At 40.6% G+C, this 13,722-nt stretch overlaps 1 protein-coding gene across 1 annotated transcript in view; it reads right to left on the bottom strand.

Moving 5' to 3' along the window:
* rptor (regulatory associated protein of MTOR, complex 1) overlaps positions 1-13,722 on the bottom strand; it is a 500,247-nt gene that overhangs the window by 55,791 nt on the left and 430,734 nt on the right. The window contains exon 28 of the mRNA XM_063030532.1: positions 8,505-8,609. Within this exon, the coding sequence (XP_062886602.1) occupies positions 8,505-8,609 (105 nt within the window). The remainder of the gene's footprint in view (positions 1-8,504; positions 8,610-13,722) is intronic.

The following is a 13,722-nucleotide window of genomic DNA, read 5'->3' as shown; positions in this document are numbered from 1 at the left end:
CCTCTGGCAGCTCATTCCAGGTACTCACTACACTCTATTACCTCTCAGACCTCTTTAAGATGTCTCCCTTCTTAGCTTGTAACTGTACCCTGTACTTTTGGACTTCCCAAATCTGGGAAAAAGACTATCCATACCCCTCATGATTTTCTGAATTTCTATGAAGTCACCCTTTATTGCTCTACTTCAGGCAGTAAAGATCCTGCATGGTAACCCTCTACCCTAACTCAAGCCCACCAGTCTAGGCAGCATCCTTGTAAATCTCTTCTACATCCTCTCTGGCTTGACAGTGTCTCTCCTATAAAAGGGTAACCAAAACCACACACAGTACTCCAAGTGCAGCCTTCACAACAACTTACACAAGTGCAACATAATGTCCCTATTCCTAAACTGCCAACATGCTAAACACCTTCTTCACCATCCTGTCTACTTGTGTGGCTGCCTTCAGTGAACTGTGTACTTGTATTCCTCCCAGGTCCCTCTGTTCCACAGCACTTGTTAGTGGCCTGCCATTCACGGCATAGTTTCTACCCTAGCTTGAATGCCCAAGATGCACCACAAAGTGCAAAATGTACTTATCCAAGTAGAAATCCATTTGCCATTCCTTAGCTCATCTCCCAATCTGAACAAGATCTCTCTGCAATGCAACAGGACCCCTAATTTAGTATCATCTGCAAACTTCTAAAGATGTCATGTACATTAATTTTCAATTTATTTATATAAATAATGAATAGAGGTTCTTCCCTGGAGCACCCCACTAGTCACAGGACTTCAGGCAGAGAATTGACCTTCAGCCTCTGCTTTCTATCACTGTGAAAATCCTGAACCTGCCTCACCAGGTCCCCCTAAATCTTATCTGACCCAATCTCCAGATCAACCTGCCATTCAGGATCTTGTCAAAGGCCCTAGAGTCAACATCCCATGTCTGACCTTCGTCTATCCCCTTAGTTACCTCTTTTAGAAGATCTCCGAAAGATTTGTCAGACATAACTTCTCACCCACAAAACTATACTTATTCCTAAACAAGCCTTGACTATCCAAGTGATGATCAATCTTGTCCTCCAGAATTCCCTTTAAAAAGTTCCCTACAACTGAAATCAGGCTCACTGATTCATAGTTCTCTGGCCTGTTCTTGCCACTCTTCTTGAACATTGAAAACAATTTTATCTACCCTCCAGTCTTCTGGAACTTTACCAGCAGCTAACAACAGAGTAAATAGCTCTACAAGGGCCTCGACAATTGATCCAGTAGTGCACTTGGTCAGGCCCTGGGTATTTGCCCATCTTAATGCACATGCAAGGAAGACCTGACTACTTATTACAGTCAGTTCTTTGATATCCTCCTTAGTAAAGACTGAGGAGAAGTAGACTTTAAAAATGTATGGCACAGTAGCATAGTGGTTAGCACAGTGCTTTACAGTACAGGCGACCCAGGTTCAATTCCTGCCACTGCCTGTAAGAAGTTTGCACGTTCGCCCCATGACGGTGTGGGTTTCCTCCAGGTTCCTCCCACAATCCAAAGAGGTACCAGTTGGTAGGTTAAATTGGTCATTGTAAATTATCCCGTGTTTAGGCTAGGATTAAATCTGGGCGCACAGCTCAAATGCTGTATCTCAATAAATAAATAATTAAAAACTTCAGCCACCTCCTGTGGCTTTACACGTAGGCAGCGCTGATAGTGTAGGAGGGCAGCTATGTTAGTGTAGCAGTCAGTGCAGCACTTTACAATGGCAGTAATCACCGATCGGGGTTCACTTCCCTCACTGTCTGTAAGTAGTTTCTACATTCTCCCTCTTTGGGCGCTCCGATTTCCTCCCACATTCCAAAGATGTACTATTAGGTTTAGGGCTACTGAGTTGTGGGCATGCTATGTTTGTGCCGGAAGCATTGCGATAGCTGTGGACAGCCCTAAGCACAATCCTCAGACTGTGTGGTAGTTGACAAAGATGACGCATTTCACTGTATGGTTCAATCTAAATGTGACAAATAAAGCCAATCTTTAAAAGATTGCCTTCAGGAAGACCTTGCCTCTCTTTTACTGTTAATATAACTGAGGAACTTCTCATTATAACCTTTAACCCTGCCTGCCAAATCCATCACATATCTTCTTTTTGCCCCCCTGATTTCCCTCTTTACCCCTCTACTATGGGATAAGTGGAGGCTATTCAACATACTTCAGCTCCTCGTAGACAATTAGCTACAAAGACTAAGTTACTACTTTCAAGTGGCTTTCTGTGGAAAGTGTTCTTTCACCCCAAGAACTGGTTCCAGGATATCTGGTACTGGAATCACTACAGCTGCAGTGGATTGCATGGGTAGCTGCAAAACATCCCTGCCCATTCATTGCATTGCGTTTGCTCTTTGTTCATGAATAAGTAGAAGCGGGTGGCAGCTGGCACTTTCTTCCCTAAATAAGAGAAACTGAAAATTCCTCTGATCCTTCAGCACCCTTCCTATCATTTAGCCTCACAGAGACACCAGTAAAAGCTGGTTGTTAATCGGCAGGCAATGAATGTAGTTGATACAACTTCACTGAAATGGGGTGAATATTAGAAGCCCTAGACCCCAAAGAAAGCAATGACTTGTTTAGGGGCTGAAGGGCAGCACGAGCTCCAATTAATTGAGATCTGTGGAACTGCTAACACAAACAAGATTTTTTGGATGCACCTATATGTAACAAACCCTTCAAAATGCAGGGCGGGGCTGGGGAATCAAGGCTGGTGATTAAGAAATAAATAAAATGTGCACAAAGTACCTCACAGCACTTCAAGCTTTATGGAAAATTATTAATATATGTACCAGGAGCATGAGGACCTCATGGCCTTCAAGCCTGCAGTGCCAATTAATAAGACCACGCCTATCTGATTGCAACTCCAATCATTGATCACGATTAGTTAAAGCTCTTTCAGTGCTAACCTATTCTGCTCATTTCAACGTCATGTTCCACAACAGTGCGCAGGTGTACGATGGACCAAAAATCCAGGGCCAAGATTGCAGATTTCAGCCAAACCACCCAGTTCACCTTGGTGTTCTATGGCCAAGAAACTTGTTCCCAGTGGCAGAAGATGTACAGACGAGCAGATGAAGGGTGAATTCAGCAAGTATTCTCAGTCCGTCAACACCCATGACAGCTGAGATTAGTCACAAGATGGTAGATCATGCATTAACAAGAACGTTTATTATGAATTAGTGTTACTGGAGTCTGTAATCATCAAGGAAATGGGTACAAAGTTAGATCCAACTTAATCAGATATCTTTAAAAGTTCCTGAATATTTTTAAGGTGATTGGAGGAAAGCATAGGGAAATGCTTGCGGAAGATTATTTATTTACACAGAATGGTAAATACACGGAACGCACTGCCAGTGGTGGTGGTAGAGGCAGATAATCAGGAACATTTAAAAAACTGTTAGATAGACACAGGGATGAAAGAAAAAATGGAGGGCTATGCGGGAGGGAAGGGTTAGATTGACCTTCGAGAAGGTTAAAAGGACAGGCAGCATCTTGGGCTGAAGGGCCTGTACTGTGCTTTACTGTTCTATGTTCTATGAACATGATCTCAACATTCAAAAAATACACAAAGTTCATTAGTTGCTTTGTTCAAAAAGTACAACAGAATATTGAGGATCTATGCTGTAGTTTGCATTGTGAAAACTTCTTACTCAGAATATTCCAAGTGACTTGAAGGTAGAGCATCTAGCAGCTGGAGACATGCATTTTCCTCTCTGTTTCTTCCAATGTGAAACACCTCTTGGTTGTAAGTAATGTCTATTAACCAGTGAGACAATTCAGAGCAATCAATTCACACTTCACCTGCAAATCTTTTGGGGTTGTCTATTATATCTGGTGCTCCCAATGCAGCCTCCTTTACGTTACTGAAACATGTCGCAAATTGGGTGACCACTTGGTCAAGTACCTCCACTCCATCTGCCAAAAGTGGAATTTCCTGGTGGCTAACCGTTTTAATTTCTATCCCTATTTGCATTCTGACATGTTGATCCACGGCCCCCTCTTCTCTGAGATGAGGCCACTCTCAGGGTGGAGCAGCAACATCTCATATTATGTCTACGTAGTCTCCTACCTGATGGCATGGACATCTATTTCTCCTCCAGTAAATTTTCCCCTCCCTCCTTCCCTCTTCTATTCCCCACTCTGGTCTCTTACCTCTTCTCCTCACCTGCCTATCACCTCCTCCTGGTGCCCCTCCTTCTTCCCTTTCTCCCATGATCCACTCTCCTCTCCTATCAGATTCCTTCATCTCCAGCCCTTTAAATTTCCCACCCACCCTGAGCTAACCTATCACCTTCTAGCTGGTCCTGTTCCCCCCCACCCCTCACCTTTTTATTCTGGTGTCTTCCCTCTTCCTTTCCAGTCCTGAAGAAGGGTCTCAGCCACAAAATTCGACTGTTTATTCAATTCCATAGATGGTACCTGACCCACTGAGTTCCTCCAGCACTTTGTGTGTGAATCTCGCTAGTCATTGAGCATATGAGTCACATATAGCCACACTGATAAACCTTGCAGGGGAGAAAAAACTGGGACGATAAAAGTTAGTAAGTAATATTTCAGATGAATCTTTCATAGAGCAAGAAAAGCTTTGAAAAAATATATATTCCTATCAACCCACAACTTATCAGGATGGGGTGGACAAAAAAGAAATATTGATTTATTAGATCCTTTGGAGACAAAACCTTCTAACAAGAAGAAAAGCAGCAGAAACAGCAGCTGTACAAGTTTAATAGCCTGGAGGAGGATCTAACATCAATTGAACCAAATAAAAGCAATTTGAATAACAGTTAAGAACAAAGGTAATAATACAAGATGAAGGATTTAGAAAATATAATGACTTATGCAGAAGTGTTAAAATTTGTTGATAAAACCTCAACCTTTTTGAAACTACTGACAAGCAAAATAGTTGGCATGTGCCACTTCCACACCCTTTCCTACAATGACCAATTCCCCCAACAACGAACAGCCGAGGTGTAGAGTTGAAAGCTGCCATGTCTGTATGAGATGCTGAAGCAAAATGTACAGTATGTTTATTTTGGATGAGAGTTGGGGGGTGTATGGGGAGAGAAGCAGGATGAAAGGTGGCCAGAACTATGTATGTTCAAATTTAATGTAGATTACTGGTAATAGAAGTGTGAATTGGTGTTATCAGTGAACTCTTGTTGATATCCATATAACCATATAACAATTACAGCACGGAAACAGACCATCTCAGCCCTTCTAGTCCGTGCTGAACTCTTACCCTATCCTATTCTCACCGACCTGCACTCAGCCCATAACCCTCCATTCCTTTCCTGTCCATATATCTATTCAATTTAACTTTAAACGACAACATAGAACCCGCCTCAACCACTTCTGCTGGAAGCTCGTTCCACACAGCTACCACTCTCTGAGTAAAGAAGTTCTCCCTCATGTTACCCCTAAGCTTTTGTCCTCTAATTCTCAACCCATGCCCTCTTGTTTGAATCTTCCCCACTCTCAATGGAAAAAGTCTAACCGCGTCAACTCTATCAATCCCCCTCATAATTTTAAACACCTCTATCAAGTCTCCCCTCAACCTTCTACGATCCAAAGAATAAAGACCTAACTTGTTCAACCTTCCTCTGTAACTTAGGAAATGAAACCAGGCAACATTTTAGTAAACCTCATCTGTACTCTCTCAATTTTATTGACATCCTTCCTATAATTCGGCGACCAGAACTGTACACAATACTCCAGATTTGGCCTTACCAATACCTTATACAAATTCAACATTACATCCCAACTCCTATACCCAATGCTCTGATTAATAAAGGCCAGCATACCAAAAGCTTTCTTCACCACCCTATCCACATGAGATTCCATCTTCAGGGAACTATGCACCATTATTCCTAGATCCCTCTGTTCTAAAGCCTTCTTTAATGCCCTACCATTTACCATGTATGTCCTGTTTTGATTAGTTCTACCAAAATGTAGCACCTCATATTTTTCAGAATTAAACTCCATCTGCCATCTTTCAGCCCACTTTTCTAACTGGCCTAAATCTCTCTGCAAGTTTTGAAAACCTGCCTCATCATCCACAACACCACCTATCATAGTATCATCTGCATACTTACTAATCCAATTTACCACCCCATCATCCAGATCATTAATATATATGACAAACAACATTGGACCCAGTACAGATCCCTCAGGCATACCACTACACGCCGTCCTCCACTCTGACACACAGTTATCCACCACTACTCTTATATACATGCAAGTTGTGGAAAAATTGTTTGTAACAGCATACATTGATTATTGAACATTATTTATACATTTTCTATTATCCCTTCTAATGTTTTGCTGCACGAAATAATAATTGCTTTAGTGTAAAACATTCAGGTTCAGATTCAGTTATTTATCACTTCTACATTGAAACACACAGTGAAATGAGTCGTTTGCGTTGAAAACCAACACAACCTAAGGGACATGCTGGGGGCAGCCCGCAAGTGTCACCACTCATTCTGGTGCAAACATAACTTGCCCACAATGTTTACAGAACAACACCAGCAACAAAACAACAGCAAAACAAGCCCTGTTCTGCCTTACCACCCACCCACCTAGGTACATGCACACACATACAGCCTTCCAACCCAGGACAGGCACCCTATGCAAAAAAAATCCAATTTCAGTCAACCGCGTGAATTTTGGTACTTGATTATTGCACATATGCTGATGAAAAATTTTAAGGTAAATACACTGGCCACATTACACAACAGCTTTCCTGTTCACTTGCCAACTAGTCCCTCTCAAGAGATAGTCACATCAGGTACTTGACAAACACTATTTGCTGTGAGTGAGTCAAGCTTTGAGTCTACTCCCCTGAGACAGTATTTCCATGTAATAGTGTGGAAAAAGGTCATTTTAAAAATTGGGGAAACTAATCACAACACAAGACATGCCATTTGGACCAAACAAAGCAGTTTCAGCAGAACTAATTCTGCATGCTTCCCTGAATTACATAGGTCAGCCTTGCTGTCATATTCCACAAAACAATTTTCTTTTTGTGCTACAGAGCACAATCTTTCACTTAGTACCATGGCAAAACTGCCAAGTAAATTCATCTGCTGAAACTTGCCCTTCACCCACAAGAACAATTATGCTGAAGTCTCTATGACAAACCAGATCCATCAGTGGATTAAATGCATTTTCCTTGGTTAGTCTGTGAGCAATTCATAGATTGTTCAAAAGCCTGGTACAAACCAAACAGCAGTGAGCAGAGAAATAGCTACCTTACTCTGCAAAATTACACCAGCCGTTACATTTAATTAATTACAGTTTAGCTCTCTTTCCGTCAGACTGTAGCACAGGTAGATGGAACATAATCATAGGAAGATTGTAATGTTCAATCTATTACCCAATTTGTAATAATCAAGTCCATGGTTTAAGCAGATCCAGTGGTTTACAAGGCTTAGTTTTCTAGTCTGTACCCTGACATTATCATTATGCATCTCTCCAATCTTAATAAAATGCATAATATTTCATCTCTACCTAGCATGAGCAAATGCAGTACTATTCCATTCAAAATTACATAATTCAAGACAAAATGCTGGAGGAACTCAGCAGACCAGGCAGCACCTATGGAAAAAAAGTACAGTCGACATTTTGGCCCGAAACGTCAACCGTACTGTTTTCCATAGACGCTGCCAGGCCTGCTGAGTTCCTCCAGCATTTTGTGTGTGTTGCTCGGATTTCCAGCATCTGCAGATTTTCTCTTGTTTGTACATAATTCAAGAGCTGGTTTCATCATTTCAACAAAAAATAAATTGTATTCTGGTAGAAACATGACTCTAGCACATGACACATCAATATTTTTTTTTCTAGGCAGTAAAACTCAATATTTTTTCAGCAGAACAAATTTTTATCCAGCTTCTTTCATGAATTGTTAAACCTTTTAAGTCATGAGAGAAGCTGAGTAAAAATCTGCTTTGCAGTGTAATTTAAATACATTTTCATAATAGATGCATTTTAAACTAAATGTATCAATCTGATGAGACATAACAGGAATCTCTCACTCTGTTAATTTGTTTTAAATGTGACACAGCAGGATTAAGATCAAATTCCAAATATTTGCGCCTTCCACAAGTTCTAGAAAATCTACATTGGGAACAACAGATGAACAGTCGAACGATCAGCAGGGAAGTATCAGGAAGGTAGCACCCAGGAAGTTCAGTTGTCTGAGCTGTTTTTTTATGTACACCTTCTAGTACAAAATACTTCCAGACTGTGTTGTGATGTATTGAATATTTGGGCTGGAGTTACAGTACACTAAACCACACTGCATTGTAATCATAATAAAGATAAACAGAACATTTAAAAAAAGATAATTTTGTAGTCTGTGAAGGTGATGTCGAACTCCTCCAATCAAGGGAGGCTTTTATGTTGAAACTAGTACCTGAGGAACAGTATAACACATATTGTTGTACGAAGGCGTTACAAGGAAGAGAATGACAGAGCCCATTACAAGGTGACAAACTAACCTCTGGTGGTCGGGAGCATATCAGATAAACCTTGCCATGCGGTCACCATCTCTGGATTCTTTTCCAAATCCGCAAAGTTCTTCCAAACTCGGATAGCGCCATCATCTAAATTAAAGATATGAAATTATAATTATTAATAATTTGGTCACAAAACAAGGAAGTGCAGTGATAGATTTGGCAGTGTTACCATGTGGTTATTGCTTACACATAGGAAATAAATTGCTTAGATAGTCTGGACTAAGATTTCAAGTTTTAAACTTAATTCCCAGACATTAGTGGGCAAGGCAACTGTAGACAAGTTTGAGATGAAACACTCCCCAGCCTCATTTAAACCTGCATAGGTTTATTTGTATATTGTGATCTAATGTCCTGAAAGTAACACATTTGCAAAGTAAACTCCATACAGAAACGAAATAGATTTTTAAGATCTGTAAGGGGATTCTGAATAAGTTCATGGGCTGCATTGGCTTATATCTTTGTAAGTTCACAACTAGTTCTTAGATGTTAAGAGATTATAACTGCTGCTGAGAAACAAGTTCATTAACAGCAGTTGAAGTTATTTCACTCTGAATTCAAATACCACAAATCACTCAACGCAACACTTCAAGCACACATTTTTCTAACAATATCATTGGTAATTAGGGGAAATCAGGGAGCTGTCAAGGAGGAGATCTCTGAATGCAAAAGTGAAATCCAATTTCAAGTCTTATCAATCTGATCATATTTCTGTGATAATGTAGTGCCTTATGTATGCATTTGTATAAAATACACTGTCAGTATCACCACACACAAGTCTCGATGAAGGGTCTCGGCCAGAAACATCGACTGTTTGTTCCTCTCCATAGATGCTGCCTGACTTGCTGAGGTCCTCCAGCATTTTGTATGTATTGCTCTGGATTTACAGCATCTGTAGAATCTCTTGTGTTTATCAATATCACCAACAGATACTAAATCCATACAGAATTATGTAGAAATGTGCATTTAGAAGCCAGCCAAATGCTGACCGTATCTCATGAATGCTTTTACTGAGCTTGGAGCTGCTAGGGATCTATGATTTTTCTTTGACAGTTGAACTGTTATTAATAGTTAAGTTTTATATGGCTTACATTGAAAACGTAATTTTTCAAATAATAATTGGGAATTTCTCTCTTTAAAACACTAATTAATTTGGTGTAGCCAATGCTAGTTCTGCTTGCATATAGGGAAACCTGCAAACCTACAAATTCCACCACCAAAGTGGCCAAGTAGACACATGACATCATCACCACCTGCAGGCTCCCTGCCATCCCAACTCTGAAAATATGCAGCCTTTCCTTTCACAACGCTGGGTATCGACCTTGGAACTCGGCACCCAATACGACTACGATAGCATCTTCACAAGGAGAGCAGCAGTTTAAGATGGCTTACCACTAACTTCTCAAGAGTAATTTGGCCTGGGAATCATGCTGGCTTTGCCAACTGCACAAGTGAATATCTGAAATACCACTTCCAAAGAAATATGAATCTTGATTCTTTTACTGTGTTACAACATTTACCAGTAAAGATCTTGGCTTTAGTCTGCAACTACCACACAGAAAATCTGCTATTCTTTTTTGGACAATCATTAATTACAAGTTTATGACTTTAAATCTACCACATAACATTTTGGAAGCTAAGTGATACTTGTCAAGTTCAAGTTTATTGCTGCAGGCAATAAACTCAGGGTATAAATACCATGAAAATTAGTTTTTTGCAGGAGCAGCAGAATACATTACAAAGATAAATTAACATAAAATATACAAAACTGAAACAGCAACATAAATATAATGGCATCATTGCAAGGAGAGAGAGAGAAAATAAAGAAATATATATAGTCTGAGGTAGTGCCTTGGTTTTTCAGGTCGGTTCAGGAACCTGATGGTAGTGAGGAAGATCTGAGTATATTCAGGATGAAAATATACATCGGGTGCAGAGGGAAGCCGAATGAACAGCTTGGAAAGTGGATCTGAGGACATCAAACCAACATGATCAACTGCTATTCTCATTTCACGTAACAGTCAAAACTCATGTTTTGTGGAGAAAATTTACACAGGGGAAGCATGAAAATCTAAAGCTATTTCAAGTACCAGAAAATTCTGCTCACACAAATAACATGTACCAGAACAAGTTCAACAACAAAAATTATATTAGGTGCTGATAATAGGAATTAATGCCTTTTCTTTAAAAAATGTGAAACACATTTAACCAATAAAGTTTAAATCTGCAGTTATTTTTAAGTGTATATGACATGGGAGCAGAGTGGCCCTCTTGAGTCTGCCATACCATTCAATCAAATGATGGATGATTTGATGTTGTCCTCGGCTCCACTTTCTTGTCTGTTCATTCAGCTTCCCTACGGACCAGAGAGATATTGTGGTCTTGAATATACTTAGTGATTCAGTCCCTGCAGCTCTCTGTGATAGACAGCTCCAAAGATTCAAAACATGCAATCCCTCACCACCATTATAAATGGACAACCTTGTTTTCTGAAACCTTGCCCTCTGGTTTTAGATTCCCTAATGAGACAAAACTCCCTCTCAGCCTTCTCAAGCTTTCTCAGAATCTTGTACATTTGGGTAAGATCCTTTTTTCATTTTTCTAAACTCCAATGACAATGCAACAACACATAACAATACAATAATATAATAGTCCCTCATACAACTCTTCAAGGATTAGTCCAGGGTGTTCCAGAAAAAAAATGTATCTCAGCTGAAAACTGAAATTGTTATAATCATAGGTGATTTTGATCTTTCCTTCCGCAATTTCTAATCATCGCGGAAGATTTATACCTGACAGGTTCCTTTACATAATAGAGCAAAACATTTGCACAAGTATAACATATCCATCTTTCAAAAAACTGGGATCAAACAAAAACAGGAAAAAAATTTCTCCTCAGAAGGTGGAGTGAAAAATGACACCTAGAGATGAAAGATGAGTTGGACAGATGAATAAAGAAAATCATTGAACAAATTGATTCTTCCATCTGTTGACTGACCCCAAGAGAAGTTAAAGGAAGGGGGGCACCATTACAAATGAAAGCATTAGGACAATCCACCGGCTGCCCAGCTTGGAAAATATCTGTATATTCCAACTTTGTCTTCTATGCCATAACCAATATTTAATTCATGCCAACATAGTAAATCACATCCATCCACCACAGGAAAAGCCCTCCCGACCATTGAGCACACTTATATGGAATGTTGTTACAGGAAAGCAGCAGCCATCATCAAGGATGTCCATCATCTAGACTATGTTCCCTTCTCGCCGCTGCCATTGGGAAGGAGATACAGGAGCCTTAGGTCCCGCACCACCAGGCTCAAGAACAGTTATTCATTAGGCTCCTGAACCACTATGGGTAACTTCATTGGCCTCAATACTGAGCTGATTCCACAAGCTACAGACTCACTTTACAGGATTCTGCAGCTCATGTTCTCAATATTACTTTTTATTTCCACAATTTGTCTTCTTTTGCACACTGGTTGTTTCTTAGTCTTTGTTTAGGTATAGTTTGTAATAAATTCTATTGTATTTCTTCACTTTCCTGTCAACCCCAAGGTAGTGTATGGCAACATTCATTTCATTTGACAATAAATTAACTTTAACTTTTGACAGATTCCTAATGCAATGTACTCTTATCTTGTGCTCTCTCTCAAAATCAAAATACAACACATCTCCAGGTCCCCCCCCATCAACTCTGCTTGTTACATCCTGCAGCAAAACAAAATACAGAGTGAATAATACTAACCCCAGAGAAACATCTATGAACACGATATATTTAGAAAGCAATTTCAAAATATATGAAGTGTAGAAGGGAAAGTCAGGAAGTTGCTCTTCCACTGCAGTAGAAAACGAATAAAATGGTGACACACAGTACTGTGCAAGCCAAGTCTTAGGTACCGCAGCTATATAGAGTGCCTATAAAAAGTATTTAACCCCCTTGGGTGACTGCAAAACGGGGACTAGTGAGGGAGGCCACCAAGAGACCTATGACAACTCTGGAGGAGTTACAAGCTTTAGAGGCTGAGATGGGAGAGACAGCACATAAAACAACTGTTGCCCGGATGCTTCACCAATCGCAGCTTTATGGGAGACTGTCAAAGAGAAAGCCACTGATGAAAAAAATCTCACATGAAATCTTGGAGAAGGCATATGGGATACTCTGAAGACAGCTGGAAGATTAGATTAGATTATGAGGACACTCAGTCCTCGTTTATTGTCATTTAGAAATGCATGCATTAAGAAATGATACAATGTTCCTTCAGTATGATATCACAGAAACACAGGACAGACCAAGATAAAAATTGACAAGAACCACATAATTATAATATGTAGTTACAACAGTGCAAAGCAATACCGTAATTTGATAAAGAGCAGACCATGGGCACGGTAAAAAAAAAGTCTCAAAGTCCCAATAGCCCCAACATCTCATGCAGATGGTAGAAGGGAGAAACCTTCCCTGCCATGAGCCTCCAGCGCCGCAAACTTGCCGATGCAGCATCCTGGAAGCACCCGACCACAGCCGACTCTGAGTCCATCCGAAAACTTTGAGCCTCCGATCAGCCTTCTGACACCGAGCACCATCTCTGCCGAGCGCTTCGACCCCGCCCCGGCCGCCGAGCAACAGGCAAAGCCGAGGACTTGGGGGCTTCCCCTCCGGAGATTTCGAATCACACAGTAGCGTCAGCAGCGAAACAGGCATTTCAGAAATTTCACCAGATGTTCCTCCGTGCTCTCACATCTACCTCCATCAACTCAGAATTGTGCACAGCACCCTACTTGACAAATAACAGATATCCATCACCGGAGTGGCCGCGCGCACTGCGTCCCGCCATCTTCTCCTCTCCTCTTGGTTCTATGGTGTGATGAAACCAAATTGAAGTATTTGATCATCAGACTAAACACTATGTTCAGCGTAAGCCAAACACTGCACATCATCAAAAACTCACCATCCCTACTGTGAAGCATGGTGGTGGCTGCATTATGCTGTGGGGATGCTTCACTGCAGCAGGTCCTCGAAGAATTGGGAAGGTACAGGGTAAAATGAAAGCAGCAAAGTACAAAGAAATCCTGGAGGAAAACCTGATGCAATCTGCAAGAGAACTGCGACTTGGGAGAAGATTTGTTTTCCAGCAAGACAATAACCCCAAGCATAAAGCAAAAGCTACATAGGAATAGTTTAAAAACAACAAAGTTATTGTCC

Source organism: Mobula hypostoma, chromosome 22, assembly GCF_963921235.1.
Source record: "Mobula hypostoma chromosome 22, sMobHyp1.1, whole genome shotgun sequence".
In the NCBI taxonomy this organism is placed as follows: Eukaryota; Metazoa; Chordata; class Chondrichthyes; order Myliobatiformes; family Myliobatidae; genus Mobula; species Mobula hypostoma.
The sequence above is the reverse complement of the archived record's forward strand: the minus strand, read 5'-3'. Positions and strand labels throughout refer to the sequence as shown.